At 50.2% G+C, this 19,943-nt stretch overlaps 1 protein-coding gene across 1 annotated transcript in view; it reads right to left on the bottom strand.

Annotated features, from left to right (window-relative positions):
• MEIOB (meiosis specific with OB-fold) overlaps nucleotides 1-19,943 on the bottom strand; it is a 546,591-nt gene that overhangs the window by 287,098 nt on the left and 239,550 nt on the right. The window contains exon 8 of the mRNA XM_086939725.1: nucleotides 3,018-3,122. Coding sequence (XP_086795851.1) covers nucleotides 3,018-3,122 — 105 coding nt within the window. The remainder of the gene's footprint in view (nucleotides 1-3,017; nucleotides 3,123-19,943) is intronic.

The raw sequence follows: 19,943 nt of genomic DNA, 5'->3' as shown, positions 1-19,943 counted from the left end.
CGCTGCTTTAACGAGGAGAGCAGACATGCAAGAAAACCTCTTTCCCGCATAGTCTAAACGTCTCCCCTCTCTGTCAGGAGGTGCAGATATAGGCGCCGATGGATTCTTAGATTTCTGTTGTGCCACCTGAGAAATTACAGAATCCGGCTTAGGATGGCCCAGTAAACACGCTGGTGCATCCGAAGGAGCCTGATATGTCTTTTACAATCTAGCAAGCACAGGTGTAACTTTCGCCGGTGTCTTCATCACCTTTAAACCTTCTTCCCACACATGGTTAACAATTGGTATAGCTCGAACCGACTTATGTATGGCTCCTTAAAATTGTACAGGAAGCATTCCGTCTGTGTTGTAGCCATTGGAAGCTGGAATCTCTCAGCAGCTCTTTCCATTAAATTATGTAATCCACCGATATCCACCAGCGGAGAATCAGCAGGTACTGGTGTGGGCGATGCCGGAGATGGAATCAGGTAGTCATCCCATTCCTTGTTGGGATCTGTTATTTCCCCCTCTTCGTGGTCATCATCGTCCGTGGTGACAGGGTCCTGGTGGTGCGGAGTATGAGGCGTAACTTCTTGTAGCGATTCCCTGCTTCTAACTGGAGTAGTAGGGATGGAACGTGGATGCGAGACAGGGATTTCCAGAGAAGATGTTGTTGGCAGAAATCTCTTTTTATAGTCCGCCAGCATAAACTGCAAATCCATCATCATGGAGGATGGCATAGCAACCATCTCCTCTTGGTACCCTTGGTGATAGTGGTGTTGCAGGGGGTTCTGTTACTCTCCATATCCCTCTTCATAATCATCGTCCTGACATTTTACATGTAGTTGTGATGAACAACTGGCATAACCAAAGGGTCTGTCATCCTCCTCCTCTTCTGAATCCTCCTCCGCCAGCAGTTGTGATGGCACTAGAGGAGTAATCTTGCTTGAGGAGGTGACCTCTAGTGTAATCCTCTTTCGGGCAATCACCAGTTTGTCTGAAATTTCCCTAGTTGACGAGCCCGTCTGTGAGATCGCCGTCGACACTAGCACTACTGTCGTTGATGCCGTCGTCGACACCAGGCGTAGAGCACTATCCGTCGTCGACGACAGTCACCTTTGTCGATGTTCCTCGTTGATGACCCCATTATCCCCACCGTCGACGACACCACCATCGACGATGACGCCATCGACGGAGAGGACACCTCAATAGACAGTGATGGTGACTTTGATAGATTCTTTATCTCTGTCTTTGTCGTCGACGATGATGGTTTCTTCGCCGACGATGCAAGTTTCTTAGATTTTTCCTCAGGAGGCATAGAAGACGGCTTCCTGAAGGATTCTTTGACCTGAGGAGGTGACTTTGACGGCTCAGAAGTAGATTTTTTCAATCGTTTTTCTCCAGAAGTATGTCCTTTACTCTCCTTTTCCATAGATTGAGACGTTTTCCTGAGGAATGAGTCTGAGGAGATTTTCTTCTCTTTTGAGATCTCCTAGATGTTGAATAGGAAGCCTCATCACTGTCACTGGAGATAACCTCCTTTCTGGCTTTTACCTTTTGAAGTAACCCTTCTGGTAAATGTTCACCAGTGTACTGGGTGCACAGCCAATTATAGATGACGAACTATACAATTGCTCTAGATTGTACACACATGGTTTGCGCACGGCAATCATATCAATGTACACTGTCACTGTTGCCCTTTTTTCCCAGTGATTAATTTTCTCTCACTTTATTTTCTGACAGGTTCACTTCGTCACTTCATGTCTGGTCTTATTTTGAGCTACACCACTTATTGAGATTACAACTTACATGGCCCTCCGCCACTCTGGAAGCAGCATTCAACTTTATTCTATTTATTTTGATTCCATTCAGTTTGAGGGCTGGGCTAGTTAATTGAGATGTAATATGAAACAGTTATGTAATGAAAATGTTTCATGCATAGAGTTTTCTGCAAGTCGATGTGTGAAAAAATTATATTCATTTATGTTAATATTCACATGCTGAGACTAATTTTGATTCTAAGATTTTTTGTCTAATACAGAATCTTTGTGCAAAACAATGGAATGATTTGGTTTATTGTTCGTCATCTATAATTGGCTGTGCATCCAGTACACTGGTGAACATTCACCAGAAGGGTTACTTGCATTTCCAGGCTGGCTGCCTCTCTCTGGGCAGCACGCAACCTTGTTTGTAATTGGTAAGCAGAGTTGAGTCATTTGAAATAGGTGTGCGCTGACTTCACAACATATTTACTTTAGCTTTTGAAGCCATATCAAAAGGCTTCCCTAACGATCTCTCAAAGTCTTACTTGAGAAAGTGCGACATACCTTGCAGTCTTTGGCCTGGTGATCCGGGTATAGACAGTAAATGCAGTCAGTATGAGGGCCAGCAGTGTAGAGCCTCTTCTTTGAACAAGTGGCACAGTCTCTAAATAGACCTTTCTTCTCATTTCCAGACATTCTCTAAAGAATGTACCTGAAGACAGTCCAGAGTATTACAAAATCAAGTTGAAGATGTAAGAACAAAGTTACTCAAAAATGTTGAAAATAGCAGAATCTGAGCAGAGCTCAAAGGAGAATCCCTAGCACAACGTGCGGTAGAAAATCTGAGGGGCAAAAGGTTCTCTCAGTAGTGTTCTAGAGGGTGAGGAGCTCTGATTGGTTCAGAGACAAGTTTGGTCTCTTTTACATAACAAAGGTTATGGGTTGCAAAAGGGAAATGGGCCTAGGCCTCTTTTCAGTTTGCTATAAAACTAGGCATTGCTTTTTATATACCGGAGACTCCCGTCTCGACGACGGGGAATGATTCAGGCATGTGAATCTATGAAAGCTCCAGTACTGGAGTAAACATATTTTCCTTCTAAAGGTAATATATTTTGCTGAAAAGTTGTATTTAGTAAAGCCATTTCACGGTCTGAGATGAAACTATATCTATGCATTCATGCCCACTTTTGCAGAACATAGAACAACTACTCTTCATTGGTTTTCAAACACCATTTTAGCCCCCATATTTAAATAACAAAAAGGATTAACACTTACAATTTACAGCTGATTCCTTTGAGTGTTCATCATTGTCTTCATTGAAAGCTCCTGTGAATGCACACTCCCTTGAAAAGTTTATTAACATGTTTGCTTCTTGTGTATCTTGTGAAAACAAAAGAGAACATAAGACAGAAACTCAGGCATGGTAAATATGTGCATCTTGTTTGAGCATTCGTATATAAAAAATAGTAATATGTGCAAGAATATATTAGCTCCTCTTTGTTTATTGAAGCTGTGTATTTGTAATAAGTAAAATGCTTCAATACATTTATCCCTCAACATAATTTGTTCACTGTAGATGACACACACATACTCAAAAGCACTGCTATAATGAAGTTATGGTTAGGACAAAACCTGAAAATCATTCAAATTTGTCAGATATGAAAACAACAAGGAAACAAGTTACATACCTGTAACTTCAGTTATCCAGTATTGGTATCTTTCATAGATTCACATGCCTGAATCATTCCCCGTCGCCAAGGCGGGAGTCCCATGGTACATAAAAAAGCAGTGCCAAAAGTAAATTATAGTAGTAGGCCCTAAATACAGGCCTGAAGCCTAGATTGCAGTAGTCTATCTACCTCATTATGCTGAAAAGACTCAAGTCTTTGCCACAACCAATCAGCTCTCAGCACCCTCTAGAACCCTCTCTGCAGAGCCAGTTCTCCTCAGATTTTCGTTAGCACAAGTGGGGAATAAGTATCCCAATCTAGAGAACTGACTCTCCGGGAAGGAGGGTGGGTGCATGGGAATCTATGAAAGATACCAATACCGGACAACTGAAGTTACAGGTAAGTAACTTGTTTTCTTATCAAGTATTTGGGTATCTTTCATAGATTCACATGCCTGAATCAAGACTAGCAAGCAGTATACCCGGAAATAGTCGGTTGCGGATGGTGGGAGACTTATACTGATATACTCCCAGTAATACCATCATCAACAACCTTACCAATGCTACAACATCTTATTGTCACAGACAAAGATGACTGTAAATCTTATGCATTCGATAGAAACATTAGAATGGACATGTAATATTAACATGTAGCAATCATAATGAAATGACTTCTTCTACAAATGAATATACATAAAAGATCAAATATATGTTACCTGAAGTTTTCTTTAAACAAAGAGGTGTCGTAAGACGGCTTGGCCAACTGCTGCATCTCTCTGGCTTGTTGATTGCAGGCAGTAATGTCTGGTGAATGTGTGGACATTCTTCCATGTCACAGCACAGCAGATGTCCTCGAGCATCACTCCTGAAAATAACGCTGCTACAGCTCTCGTAGAATGTGCTTTAACATTCCTTGTCAATGGTCTGTTTGACTTGGTATGACAGAATTGTATCGCTAATGCTATCCATCTGGAAATAGTAGCCTTGGTGACCGCTGTTCCCAACGTAGTCTGGCCATAGGCCACGAACAATTGATCAGATTTTCTTAAGCTTTTTGTTCTCTGTAAGTAGAACTTTAGACGTTTAATGTCCAGGGAGTGCAGCATTCTTTCTGCTGGTGTAGTAGGATTTGGAAAGAAGACTTTCAGTCTGACTGGTTCATTTAAATGGAATTGTGAGGGAACCTTAGGTATAAATGATGGGTTCGTTCGAAGGGTGACGCAATCCTGTGAGAAAGGTAGGAAGGGATCCTTAATAGTGAACGCTTGTGTCTCACTCACTCTTCTAGCAGATGTCAAAGCTAGGAGTAAGGCAACTTTCCATGTAAGGTATTTGGTCTCGGCTTTATGAACAGGTTCAAATGGATGCTTCATGAGCTGTGAAAGACCCGTATTAAGATCCCATTCCGGTGGGGGATGCCGAATCGGAGGATAAGCTCGGAACAGCCCTCTCATGAATTGTTTAATGAGAAATGACGAACATAGTGAAGGAATGTTAGACACCTTCCTGTATCTGGACAGAGCCGCTAGGTGAATCTTTATTGATGAAAAAGAAAGGCCAGAGCGAGCTAAGCGCAGCAGATAAGGAAGAATTTCCTCTGCTGGAGCCTCAATCGGGTATTCACTATTGGAGACACACCAGGAGCAAAACCTCTTCCATTTTAGACGGTAAGTTTTCAATGTGCTTTGAGCCTGAGACTTCCTTGAGATATCCCTGCAATCCTGCAGAATCTGAAGGTTTTGAAACTCTAAGAAATCAGGAGCCATGCGTGCAATCTTAGAGATTGAGGATCTAGGTGAAGAATCTGTCCCTCGTTCCGTGACAGTAGAGTTGGAAACGGAAGAAGGCAAATTGGACGACATTGGGATAACAACATTAGCTCTTGAAACCAATACTGGCGTGGCCATCTTGGAGCAATCAGTATTAGTCGGCAACTCTCGAACGTCATCTTGCGCAACACCTTTGGTATCAACGGGATCGGGGGAAAAGCGTAAGCATAAATCCCTGACCATCGCATGGACAGGGCATTCCCCCTTGATCCCTGTTGAGGATACCTGCTGGCGTAAAATCGGCATTTTTTGTTCTGCTGTGTTGCGAACGAGTCCAACATTGGTTTGCCCCAAGTCTGGAACACCTTGTGCAAGTTAATTTGGTCCAACTCCCACTCGTAGCAATCTGACTGGGATCTGCTGAGTTTGTCCGCCAGTGTATTGTGGAGGACTTTGACGCTCCGCCCTGAGAGTTATGTTGTGAAGTGTAACCGAGTCCCATAACTCTGGAGCTTCTTGTGACAGCGTCATAGATCTTGTTCCTCCCTGCTTGTTCACATAGAACATGCTGGTTGTATTGTCAGTTCGGACCAACACCGAAGATCCTGCGATTCTGGGGAGAAATGCTTGCAGAGAAAGGAAGATGGCCCTCAACTCCTGACTGTTGATGTGACGCTGTCTGTATTCTTGAGTCCACCTGCCTTGGACTTGCAGATCTTGAAGATGACCTCCCCATCCCTCCATGGACGCATCCGTTGTCAGTATGAAGTCTGGAGGCGTCTGCATGAATGATAGTCCTTGCTTCAAATTGCGCAACTGAGACCACCAATGAAGAGCGCTGATCATGTGCGGAGTGACTTTGATAATGTCCTTAAAGGAACCTGTTGCCTGTCTCCATTGATGATGCATCTTCCCTTTGGCATCTTGAGACATGCCAAAGGGATGAGGTTTATGGCTGATGAACACATTCCCAGGAGGGATGCAAACAGTCGGACCGAAAGTGACTTTCTTTTTGACACTTGGATTCCCAATTTTTGCAAACGGAGTTGTCTCTTGCGACAAGAAGCCTTGCATATTATTGTGTCCAGACGTGCTCCTAAGAAAGGCAGGACTTGTTTTGGACGCAGTTGGGATTTGGCCAAATTTACTGTTAGCCCCAGAGAAGCAAAGAGCACGACAGCTTGTCATGGCATCCTGAACACTGTTTAATGAAGGGCCCTTGAGTAACCAGTCGTCCAAGTACGGGAATACTTGGATTCCCCAAGAGCGCAACGTTGCTGCTACCGGGGCCAGGCACTTTGTGAATATTCTTGGTGCCGATTTGAGGCCAAACGGTAGCACTTTGAACTGATAATGGGCGCCAGCCACAGTGAATCGGATATACTTTCAATGTTTGGGATGGATGGGGATGTGGAAGTATGCGTCCTCTATGTCTAAGGAGGCCAAAAAAATCTCCTTTGTTCAGACAATTTAGGATCTCCGAAAGCGTGACCATGCGAAACCCCTGCTTCTGGAGGAACTTGTTGAGGTTGCGCAGGTCTAGAATTGGTCGCCATTCCCCCGATTTCTTTTTTATAAGGAAAAATCGGGAGTAGAAACCTGTTCCTCTCTTCTGAAGCGAGAATTTTTCTATGGCGTTTTTGAGGAGCATGGTTTGAACCTCCTTGAACAATAAGTGAAGACGAGGGGGTCCCTTGGGCGGAACAGTTGGCGGCTTGGTGACAAATTCTAGGTTGTGTCCATGCTGTACCAGATCCAACACCCACTGATCGAAGGTAAGTTTCTGCCATTGTTGATGGAACAAAGATATTTTCGCACCCACACGGAGGGGAGAGAATGCGGATGGCGCCCGGTTGAACTCACTTGTTCTTATGAGTGTCTCGCCCTTGATTGTTGGAGCGTCTGCGGCCTCCTTGGCAAGAGAAACCAGCCGTATTTGGTTGACGGTAAGAAGTATTATAATCTTGACGGTAGTGTGTTTGGTATTGCCTGCCCTGCTGATGGTAATTTCCTCTAGAGGCGTAGCTACATCCTCTAGCCTCTCTGTAAGAGCCTTGTTTAAACTGCAGGGAACCTAAAGACCTAGCGGTATCCGTGTCTGTCTTGATTGCTTGTAGGGCATCGTCAATGTGCTTGCCAAAAAGAGACTCGCCGTCGCAGGCCATGTCTAATATCTTTAACTGCACCTCTGGTCTGAAGGTGGTAGCTTTCAGCCAACCCTGGCGCCTGAAGACGGCGGCTCCAGCCAATTGCCTGAAATTCGTGTTGGCGATATCTAGGGCGCAGTCGATAGTCTCTGAGGCTGCGTGTTCACCCTCCATCAAAATCTTGTGAGCTTCTGCTCGATTGTCTTCAGGTATCAAATCAATGAAAGGTGTCATCTCTGACCACATTTGGCGATCATAGCGCCCTATGATCGCCAACTAATTTGCTGCCCTGATAGAGGCGGCAGCCATGGTCGAGAACTTCTTAAGGTCAAGGCGACGTCCCTCCTTACCCGGAGGAGGGATGTATGTCGTTACAATGCATACTTTTACAACGCATGCCTTTACAACGCATTTTTTACACCACAACATCCATTAAAACGCATTCCATTACAAGGCATGCCATTACAACGAATTCATTGAAACAACGTTTAAAACGCATTCCACTACAACGCATACTACATTTACAATGCATACCATTACAACGCATACCATTACATTGCATGTATGGTAAGTATTGGATAGTGTAGGGGTAAAAATTACTATTCTAACTCCAGGGGGGTGCAACAGTAGGGTAAGTGTTGGATAGTGTAGGGGTAAAAATTGCTATTCTAACTCCAGGGGGTGCAACAGTAGGGTAAGTATTGGATAGTGTAGGGGTAGAAATTACTATTCTAACTCCAGGGGGTGCAACAGTAGGGTAAGTGTTGGATAGTGTAGGTATGCTTTGTAATGGTATGCATTGTAATGACATGCGTTGTAGTGGTATGCGTGTAGTGACATCCGTTGTAATGGTTGCGTTGTAATGGCATGCGTTGTAATGGATGTTGCGGTGTAAAAGTTTTGTTGTAAAGGTAGTGCGTCGTAAAAGTTGCGTTGTAAGTGTTGTTTCCCCGGAGGAGTAGTGATGGGCATAGCTGGAATTTTTTACCTCTGCTGCGCAGCCTGTGAAATAACCGAGTCTGGTCTCGGGTGACCCACAAGGCAAGATGGACTGTCAGATGTTGCGCAATACTTTTTATCAATCCGTGGTAGCATGGCTGGCACAGAAGCAGGATTCTTCATTATTTTGATGCCTTCTTTCCAGATGTAATCAATTATTGGAATTGCTCTGGAAATTTTTCTAGTGTCCTCCATAAAATCATGTAGAAAATAATCAGTTTGTTCTACTGCAACTGGAAGCTTGAACCTCTTCGAGGCTCTTTGAATGAGATTGTGGAATCCACCTATGTACTCAGGTGGTGATTCAGATGGCTGTGGAGTTGGCGGAGATGGCATAGGGATAACGTATGAATCCCACGGATCTAAGGGAGGATTATCAGGAAGTTCTCCTTCTTCTACCTCTTCCTCCGAGGATGGATCAGGCGTACGAGGAGGCGGAGCAGGCTGGTGTGTGTCTGCGACCGGAGACATGGGCGCTGGAGTTTGAGGCTGAGGTATCGGGTCTGGTCCTGCCGCAGAAGTAGGTGGTGAAATGACCTGCTGAGGTGGAAATCGCTGCCTGTAGTCAGCCAACATGGCCTGCAGGTCCTGAATGAGGTTAGGAGGCAGATGGCTGGTATCTGCAATCCGTGGATAACTGGCGTGATGAGGAACCACAATGTCCTCCTGATAATAGTGCGCAATGTAATCCTCCTCATCGTCGTCTTGACATTTTATTATTAGGTCAGAAGGATGGCGAGCTACTCCAAAGGCTCCTTCATTCTAGTCAACATCATAATCTCCTTCTTCATCCTGAGTGTGAGAAGTTGGCCTGATATGCAGTGCTCACTATTCTAGTGATCACTATGTATCAGTCCAAGCAACCCTTATTGATGATTGGTTGTAAGTCAACCGTAGACCAGCTATCCTAGTAGCATGGACAAGAGCTGTCTTTAGGCTAGACTCTAGAGGGCGTGTTAAGCCAGCTGTTATACCATCACATATACCCCTTGAACACCAAGTGAAAGGACACCACACAAGTTGTTATGAAAATAAAAGTATATTTATTTAGAACACAACAGCCCTGGACTCTTTATGAGGACAGGGCGCTAAGCACAATACAAAGCTCTTATAAATACTGAAAGTCGCACAATTTACACAAATGCCAGAGGGGCACGAAAAACCATATACTCTAAAAGTCGAATGCGAAATTACTAGCCGGTAAGTACTACTCTAGTAGGCTTTAGGATCGCTAGGACTGGACTACTGAACCTTCAGATTACTAGCAGGAGGCCTAGGGAGATCGGGTGCAGAGTGTGCACTCTCACGCGGGATGTGGGACAAAGTCTATGGGTGCTAGATTTCGTAAAGTTAGTGTTATCGGACGAATCCGACTAGGTAGAGCTGAAACAAAAAAGGATCTGAACCTTTGGATAGTTAAGCTATGCTGGGGCACCGAAATGCTCAGGTTACCTAGTCCAGGGGCTGCGGCTGCATAGGTCTGGAAAGACGTCGGGAATCCTCGTTGCAGTCTATGGAGCCTGAAAGAAGAAGTTGCTGGCAGGCGACCAGTGATGTAGTTCGGAGGGATCCAAGCCTGGATCGGTGATGGAGGATACCTGTAAGCAGAGGGGACCAAGTTCTGAATCACTAGCCAGTGATTAGATGGGCACCAGGATGGCACCGGATGGAGTCACCTCGACCAGGTGAGTGGGCGACGCTGGGCTCTGTGCTGGAGTAAAGAAGCGGGTTGTTCAGCGGACTCACCTCCCCCTGCTGAAGCGGAGATTAACCCCACGCCTCGCGGCCCCCGCTTCGCGGGCGCCGCTCGAGCCTCCAGAGGATAGCGGAGACAGTGAGTTGAGGCTTCAAGCCACCCACCACCTTCGGCTTGCTGCGGGACTGCGAGGACCAGCGGGCAGTGCGCTAACCTGCCACAGCTGGTCCTCTTCCCGCCGCCTCCTCACTGGGGACTGAAAAGAGGGGTCGGACCTGCATCCTGTGTGTGCTGGAGTAAAGAAGCGGGTTGTTCAGCGGACTCACCTCCCCCTGCTGAAGCGGAGATTAACCCCACGCCTCGCGGCCCCCGCTTCGCGGGCGCCGCTCGAGCCTCCCGAGGATAGCGGAGACAGTGAGTTGAGGCTTCAAGCCACCCACCACCTTCGGCTTGCTGCGGGACTGCGAGGACCTTGGTTCCGCAAGCTGCAAACAGGCTCAGCTCATGCCAGAGCACCATCTCACAGGATTCTAAGCACTCTGCCTTCAGGATTGTTAAGGCCTGCCATAGGAGTGTCTGATAGGAATACGAGTGTCCATTTTAGGGTTAGATATAGGTATACTATATCTACAGCAAGGGGTGATTACACCACCTTGCCCCAGCTGTCGTGCAGCCAGTTGTGTCAGATTTAGATGGCCAGCCAGGGGTGGCATAATACATGCTGCAGCCCCTGGTAGGCCCTGGGTACACATATGCCCTGAGTTACAGGGTCTGATAAGGTGGCCCAGTACCAATTGGTAAATGCACCTAAGGTACATGGAATCCATTTTACAGAGAGAGCAGTAGGCCTGGGGCCCTGAATAGCAGGGTCCCAGGTCAACTAAGTCGGAAAACCAGCAAAACACCAGGCAAAAAAGTTGGGGGCAACCATAGTCAGGTATCCACCCTCCTACACAACACCCCCCAAACGAAAGGAGATAAGGCTATCCTTGACCAGGAAAGCCTATATTGCCTGAGTGGCCATATGAGGTGGTACATGCACTGGCATGGTTACCCCCTGTATCACGGTCCACTAAGCAATCCCTCACCCTAAGGGTATCTGAGGGTCTCCACCATAGGGAATCTCTACCTGTGGTGTGTTTTGGCAAAGTAAAAGGCTGGTGTGGGAATGGAGTATTGAAGTGAGACTCCACTACTGTTGGGCTCAACTTCCTCCAATCACTATCCACCATATGTGCCTTTCTTTCCAGTACTGAGTTGCTGTGAGCTCTCAGGGTCAACCTCTGGCTACCTAAAGCTGGAGGCTGAGTCCCTCTGTTTAGCTTACTGGAGGGACAGGTCAGGTTTGGGGTTTTTAGGCCCCAGGCTTGGCTGTGTCCAACAGTGTCCATCTGTGGGAGGTCCCTAGCTAATTTTAAGGGGGATCCCTCAGGAGTGTGTTTTATTTTCACTGGGCTAGGATCACTAGCCTCAGTGCCCTTAATCTGCTGATTGGGGAGTTCTTTTGGACAGGGGGCCCTTTGGGGTCCACCACTGACCTCCCTGACCTCTACAGCCCTGCGCTGACTGAGGCAGGGTAGAGAGGTGCAGGTTACCTGCTCCAGACTGGGTCCCATCCTGAAAGGGTCCACTGACATCAGGGGCTCTGCCAGGCTGGGCTTGACTACCTCTGGGGCAGTTCCTTCACCAGGGGTCAGATCAGTTCCCTGAGGAGGCTGATCCTTTCCTAAAGTCTGGTGGGAGGGAGATTTCTCTTCCTCCTCAATGCTCTCTGTCTGAGTGGAGTGATCCATAGTTTCAGGCTTCACAACACTACTATCTGTCTGAGTTTGAGCTGTGGCCATCACAACTCCACCAACCTTTTCAGGAAGGGACTCAGTTTGGGTTTGGGCTGTGACCATCACAGCCTTGCCAACCTGTTCAGGAAAGGCATCTTTCGGGAATAGGGCTGTGACTGGCACAGCCCTCCTGACCTGTTCAGGGAGGACATCTTGGACTGGGGCTGTGGCTATCACTGCCCCACTAACCTTACCATGGAGGTTGACCATTTTAAAATGGGTTTCTTGCTCTACCTCAGCCCAGGCTGAGATCTCTAAATCATTCCCCAGTAGGCAAACCAAAGGCAAGTTTGGTGACACTGCCACTCTCTTGTGACCAGTGACACCTCCCCAGCTGAGATTTACCACTGCTATGGGATGATCTCTCTGCACTCCATCAATGTTCATTACCTGGTGTGTGGCTCCAGGTATAAGTTGCCTTGAGGGGACTAGGCTCTCAGTCACCATGGTGATGCTAGCCCCTGTGTCTCTGTAGGCCTCAACTTTTGAACCATTGATGAGGGGCTCCTGTCTGTACTTGCCCAAAGTGTTGGGACAAGTTGTGAAGTTGGCAAACCCCATGCCAGTCTCACAGACAAGAGTATCTAAGTCAGGGGACCTGGTTAGGCCAGAGTCCCCAGGAACTCCCAAAGAAAATGCACCCAGATTCTTGGGGGCACTCCCACCACCTGGGGGATTACTACTAGTAGTAACAGGAGGCTGGGAAGTTTTATTTGGGGGTATGTTCTCCTTATTGTTGTTGGCCTTGGGGCAACTGCTGTCAGTTTTGTAATGGCCTACCTGTTTGCAGGTATGACAATAAGGTTTCTTTTGGGTATTGGGAGAAGTCTGGGACCCACCCTTTTCAGAGGATGTTTGGGGCCCTGTGGTTTGATCAGAAGATTTATTCCCACCCTTCTCTTGAGGCTTGGTTGATTCCTTCTTTTGGTCACCACCCTGGTTCTTAGGCCTGACCCTGGTTCTGACCCATTTATCTGCCCTCTTACCCAATTCTTGTGGAGAGGTCAGATCAGAGTCTACCAGGTGTTGGTGTAATAACTGGTTCTGACAATTACTTAAGATTTGCTCTCTCATAATTAGATTGTACAATCCTTTGAAATCAGTAACCTTACTTCCCAGTAGCCAGCCTTCAAAAGCCTTAGTGGCACAATCAACAAAGTCAGTCCAATCCTGAGACTGAGTTTTCTGGGTGTCTCTGAACATCAACCTGTACTGTTCAGTTGTTAAGCCAAACCCATCAACCAGTGTATTCTTCAGGACTTGGTAATTGTTAGCATCCTCAGCTCTAGTAGTGAGGAGCTTATCTCTACCTTTGCCTTCAAAGGAGAGCCACAAGATAGCTGCCCACTGACTCTGGGGGACGCACTGGACAGTGCAGGCCCTCTCCAAAGCAGTCATCCATTTGTGGATGTCATCCCCTTGTTTAAAGGGGGGCACTATCTTACTCAGGTGTCTAGTGTCTAAACTCCTGTCCTTTTCTCTAGGTAAAATGCTGCCACCAGTGGGGTCTGCCCCACTCAATTTCTGCTCTCTAGCAAAGGCAAGTCTCTCTTTGGCCAGGGCAAGTTCTTCCCTTTCAATCCTCAGATTGACTTCCCTCATCTTAGCTTCATGCTCTCTTCTCTGAGGGGATGTCATCCCTCTGTGAGAAGAGGTCTGAGAGCCATTGGTTCGAATAGATCTGTTAGAGCCTCTGGATAGAGACCTATCTCGCCCATTCCCAATGTTAAGCCTGCCTGAGAGTGGCCCTGGGGGTCCCCCAAATCCATTCTCATGCCTGCTTAAGTTGGTCCTGGTGAGTCTACTGACTTCTACCTGACCCTTGTCTGCCTCATCCCCTGACAACTCCTGATCCTCCTCCTCTCCTGCACTAACTGTTCCATTGAGTTGGAGGTCAGGGTCCCCAAGGGTTCCCTCTAAGGGGGGCATGTTCCCATCTGGATTAGAAGGGTCTGTGTTAGCAGTCCTTCTGGCATCATAAGTCTCTAAGAGACCAATCAGAAAGGGAATTGTAGGGTTAGAACCCTGTTTTAGCTTCCTGGATGTACAGATTTGTCTCATCTCCTGGAAGCTAAGAGCAGCATATCTTGATATGACCTGTGGAGGGTCAACTGACACAAGGGGGGCCTCTGTGTTCCCTCCTTTGTCTGACATGCTTCTAGTGTGGTGTAAGTGATGCACCTACCTACACTATTTGTTTGCCTACTGATCCCTTGCTAAGAGTTGTAGTCAGGGTGTGCTAGGCCCTGTTAACCTACAACAGCGGGTTCAGTAGAACTCAGAGTATTCTAAGCTAAGTTATATGTACCTTGGTACTTATGTGATCTTTCAAATGATATTCTTAGGATACGTGTGGTAAAACAACAGCAAGCTCACATCCCAACCGCTGCTCACCAATGTGAGAAGTTGGCCTGATATGCAGTGCTCACTATTCTAGTGATCACTATGTATCAGTCCAAGCAACCCTTATTGATGATTGGTTGTAAGTCAACCGTAGACCAGCTATCCTAGTAGCATGGACAAGAGCAGTCTTTAGGCTAGACTCTAGAGGGCGTGTTAAGCCAGCTGTTATACCATCACATATACCCCTTGAACACCAAGTGAAAGGACACCACACAAGTTGTTATGAAAATAAAAGTATATTTATTTAGAACACAACAGCCCTGGACTCTTTATGAGGACCGAGGGGCACAAAAAACCATATACTCTAAAAGTGGAATGCGAAATTACTAGCCGGTAAGTACTACTCTAATAGGCTTTAGGATCGCTAGGACTGGACTACTGAACCTTCAGATTACTAGCAGGAGGCCTAGGGAGATCGGGTGCAGAGTGTGCACTCTCACGCGGGATGCGGGACAAAGTCTATGGGTGCTAGATTTCGTAAAGTTAGTGTTATCGGACGAATCCGACTAGGTAGAGCTGAAACAAAAAAGGATCTGGACCTTTGGATAGTTAAGCTATGCTGGAGCACCGAAATGCTCAGGTTACCTAGCCCAGGGGCTGCGGTTGCATAGGTCTGGAAAGACGTCGGGAATCCTCGTTGCAGTCTATGGAGCCTGAAAGAAGAAGTTGCTGGCAGGCGACCAGTGATGTAGTTCGGAGGGATCCAAGCCTGGATCGGTGATGGAGGATACCTGTAAGCAGAGGGGACCAAGTTCTGAATCACTAGCCAGTGATTAGATGGGCACCAGGATGGCACCGGATGGAGTCTCCTCGACCAGGTGAGTGGGCGACGCTGGGCTCTGCAGTCTCTCGGACCAGGAGGCGTTGTCGGCGACCAGGATGGAGGTGCGAGCTGTCCCACGAAGGTATCTGCTGTCGACGTTGCTGGATCCAGGATTGGGGCAACAAGTCTTGGCAAATGCAAGCCCACGCGGTGGACTCAAAATGGCGTCTGGAGTGGACCAGGAGGGTCCGGGGTGCTCCTCTGTTGGAGGGGAGCATGGGCCAGTCTGGAGCAACCAGACTAGCGGTGTTGTCGTCGTGGTGCGTCGTCAGGAGGGCCACAAGCCAGCAGGCAAGTAGCCGGGCAACGCAGTGAACAGCAAAGAGCAGAAGGGCCCCACGCAGATCTGGTGGATGCTGGGGGGCTGGACTTCGGTGCTGGAGCTGCTCAGGGTTAGGGCTTCTCGAACCCCAAAGCACTCACTCGAGGATCCCTCGGCGGTCGTGCTGGATAAGCGTTGTGTAGTTCTGAAGATGGCCGGTCCCTCGAGGTCTCGTCACACCCACGGATCTCAGCTGAGCTGACGATGTGGGTAGTGGTCAGAGGTGCCAGGGAAGCCGGGTCTCGTCGTGCTGGTCGATCTGGTTCCGGAGGAAGGACGTGCAGCAAACCGCAGTGTTCTTACTTGGTGCCCGCAGATGCAGGGTGACTACTCCTTAGTCACAAGGGAGAAATCTTGAGAAGAAGTCTTGAGTTCCTTTCGTAGAAAGTAGTTTCAGGATTCAAAGATGATCTAATTTGGAAGGGTCCCCGCTCCCACCTTTATACTAAAGAAAGGGGCTGGTACAGGACTAGGTCCTGCCCATGGGTGGGACCAGGAAGGGGGGTGGTTACCCCCCTCTCCCATGCCGGACTTTCCCCAGTTCAGGGGCTGGTGTGCCCCTGGAACTGGTTCTAGCCGGCAGATGCATAGTGAGCACCGGGGTGCCACTTGCAGTCACCTTCCTGCCAGGTCCTCCCGCTGCCTACCGGCCTGGTCCCCCCTGCTGCCTGCCTCCAGCCCCAGGCCAGCCTCGCACGTTCCCGCGTGCTTGGCCCCCCGGCTGCCTGACCCCGACCCTGCCATAACACGGTCCCCGGGGGCCAGGTCACCCTACTGCCGGCCCGACCCCTGCCCCTGCCCGCCGCCTGCTAGGGTCAGCCCTCAGGCCTCCCCCGCGCCGCTCCGCCACTTTCCCGCCGTTTTTTGCTACCCGCCGATCCCACCCCCACCCCTCCTCCCCCCGGCGCTCACTTCCCCCCCTCCCCGCCGTTGCCCCCCTGCGGCCCGCCCCCTCTTCCCTCTGCTCGCCCCTGATTCGCCTCCCCGCTCTCGCCTCCCAGCTGCCCCTCCCTCGCTCCACCCACCCACTACGCCATTTATGGCGGAGTCCACGGGTACGCGCAGCGTGCAGCGGGCGCGCCCTAAGCGCGCCGAAGGTGTGCCAAAGGTAAGCCCGTCTGCGCCCGTCTGCGCCCGGACCGCGCCCCTACGCCATAACCCCTGGCCCCCGCAGACCCCAGCCCACCCGCCGGACGTACGACGCCGCCACCCTCAACGCCGGCCGAATCCCAGGATGCTACCGTGCCACCCCGAGACGCACCCACGGACCCTTCTGCTGCATCGCCTGCAAGTTCACCTGCATCCGGACCTGCACTACTCCTGCACCGACCAAGACCAAGACGAGCAACAGCAGCAGCCACCTGAAATGCATCCTGCTCAACACCCGCTCCGTCCACAGACACGCCATCGAGCTCTGGAACCTGCTCGACACAACCTCACCAGACGTCGCCTTCCTCACGGAAACCTGGATGAACGCCTCTTCAGCGCCCGACATCGCCATCGCCATCCCAGACGGCTACAAGATCATCCGAAGGGACCGCATCAACCACACCGGAGGAGGCATCGCCATCGTCCACAGGAACACCATCCGCATCACGACCAACACCGACAGCACCCTCGCACCCGCCGAGCACCTGCACTTCCAGGTCCACATCAACCCCAAGACCACCCTCAAAGGCACCCTCATCTACAGACCCCCGGGACCATGCACACAATTCAGCGAAGACATCGCCGACTTCATCAGCCCGCACGCCCTCCCCTCCGCAAACTACATCCTCCTCGGGGACCTCAACTTCCACCTGAAGAACAACAACGACCGCAACACCACCACCCTGCTGGACAACCTCACCAACCTCGGTCTCAAGCAGCTGGTGACCACCCCCACCCACTACGCCGGACACACACTCGACCCCGTCTTCTCATGCAGCAAGGACATCGCCTTCAGTCACGCCACCGGACTCCACTGGACGGACCACAGCTGCGTCCACTTCAGCTTCGGAAGGACCACGATCCACCACCACCATCAACAGGTTGCTCGCAGAAACTGGAACAAGATCACAGCCGAACAGCTCGCGACTTCCCTAAGCATGAACCCTCCCACCAGCACAACGAACCCAAGCCAGGCGGCCACCAACCTCACAAATTGGACCAACGACTGCGCAGACTAACTTGCCCCCCTGAGGACCCCGCAGAGCAGACCCGGTAGCAAGAAAGCCCCATGGTTCACCGACGAACTCAAGAGCTCCAAGAAGAACTGCCGAGCCCTCGAGAGAACCTGGCGCAGAGACCCAACTCCGGACAACATGGCTGCCCTCAAGCTCGCCACCCGAAAGCACCACCAACTCATCCACGCCACCAAGAAACGACTGGACAACAACGCACACAACAGCAAGGAACTCTTCAACATCGTCAAAGAGCTCTCCAACCCCAACGCCGGAAACAACGACATCACCCCTTCGCAAGACCTCTGCAACTCCCTCGCCTCCTACTTCCACAACAAGATCGCAGACATACACAACAGCTTCAGCACTCAACCGACGCAGGCCACGACCGAACCACCGCCCCCCACCACCATCCTCCGCGCCTGGACTCCGATCAGCACCGAAGACACCGTCCGCACGATGAACTCCATTCACTCCGGATCTCCGACCGACCCCTGCCCTCACCACGTCTTCAACAAGGCCGACGCGGTCATCGCACCCCACCTGCGGGACATCATCAACACCTCCTTCGACACCGCTACCTTCCCGGAGAGCTGGAAGCACGCCGAACTCCGCGCCCTACTCAAGAAGCCATCGGCCGACCCCACCGACCGCAAGAATTACCGGCCCATCTCGCTGCTCCCGTTTCCTGCAAAAGTCATTGAGAACACCGTCAACAAGCAGCTGGCCGCCTTCCTCGAGACGAACGGATCCCTCGACCCCTCGCAGTCTGGCTTCCGGGCCAACCACAGCACCGAGACCGCCCTGATCGCAGCCACCGATGACATCCGAGCTCTGCTAGACAACGGAGAAACAGCAGCCCTCATCCTCCTAGACCTCTCCGCGGCCTTCGACACTGTCTGCCACCGTACCCTAGTACAGCCCCTCAGCAACGTCGGAGTCCAGGAGAAGGCACTGGAGTGGATCATCTCCTTCCTCGCCGGAAGGACACAGAGAGTCCGCCTCCCTCGTTCAGATCTGAAGCCACCGAAGTCATCTGCGGCGTTCCTCAAGGCTCTTCTCTCAGTCCAACCCTCTTCAACGTCTACATGAGCCCCCTCGCAGACATCGCATGCCAGCACAACCTCAACATCTCCTACGCCGACGACACCCAGCTGATCCTCTCCCTCACCAACGACCCCGCCACCGCCAGAGCCAACATTCACGAAGGGATGAAAGAGGTAGCCGGATGGATGAAGAACAGCCGCCTGAAACTGAACTCGGACAAGACGGAAGTCCTCATCCTGGGATCCTCACCCTCCGCCTGGGACGACTCCTGGTGGCCCCCCGCCCTAGGCAGCGCACCCAAACCAACAGACCAGGCACGCAACCTGGGCTTCATCCTGGACTCCTCCCTCTCAAGGACCAGACAAGTCAACGCCGTCTCTTCGTCGTGCATCAACATCCTGCGCATGCTACGTAAGATCTTCCGGTGGATCCCCACCGAGACCAGGAAGACGGTCACCCAGGCCCTTATCACCAGCCGGCTGGACTACGGCAACTCCCTCTACGCCGGAACCACCGCCAAACTCCAGAAGAGACTCCAGCGGATCCAGAACGCCTCAGCACGACTCATCCTGGACATCCCCCGTCGCAGCCACATCTCCGGACACCTGAGAGACCTGCACTGGCTCCCCGTCAACAAGAGGACCACCTTCCGCCTCCTCACCCACGCACACAAAGCCCTACACAACCAAGGCCCAGGATACCTCAACAGCCGCCTCAACTTCTACGCTCCCAAACGCCAGCTTTGTTCGACCGGCCACGCCCTCGCCGCCGTCCCCCACATCCGAAGAGCCACCACAGGGGGCGGTCCTTCTCCTACCTCGCCGCCAAGACATGGACCTCCCTCCCGACCCACCTCCGCCTGACCCAGGACCACCTCGCCTTCAGGAAGCAACTCAAGACCTGGCTGTTCGAGCAGTAGCGGACCCCCCTCCCCTAGCACCTTGAGACCCTCTGGGTGAGTAGCGCGCTATATAAATGCTTTGATTGATTGATTGATTGACCTTCCTATTCAGCCCTGCCTACCCAGGATACACAAAACTCTGTCTGGGATGGTGCTAGCACCGCCCCTGACAGGAAACCCTTTGTCCAAGCTCTCCTCGCTGGAAGGACTCCTAGCAACAGGAGGTCAGACTTGTGTCTGTGGTGGCAGCATCCATTTTGTGATGCTGAGGCTCGAGTTAACTTTAACCGGGGTTCACAGTTACATACATGTTGTGTCCCTCTAGAAGGGTGGAATGCTAACCCCGTCGCCAGAATTGGCGAGGGGTTAGTATTCCAATTCGTATGACACCTTACTCGACATGTTTTGATAAAGCGATACCAGAG

This window comes from Lissotriton vulgaris, chromosome 10, assembly GCF_964263255.1.
Source record: "Lissotriton vulgaris chromosome 10, aLisVul1.2, whole genome shotgun sequence".
Lineage (NCBI taxonomy): Eukaryota > Metazoa > Chordata > Amphibia > Caudata > Salamandridae > Lissotriton > Lissotriton vulgaris.
This window is presented reverse-complemented; position numbering and strand designations above follow the sequence as displayed.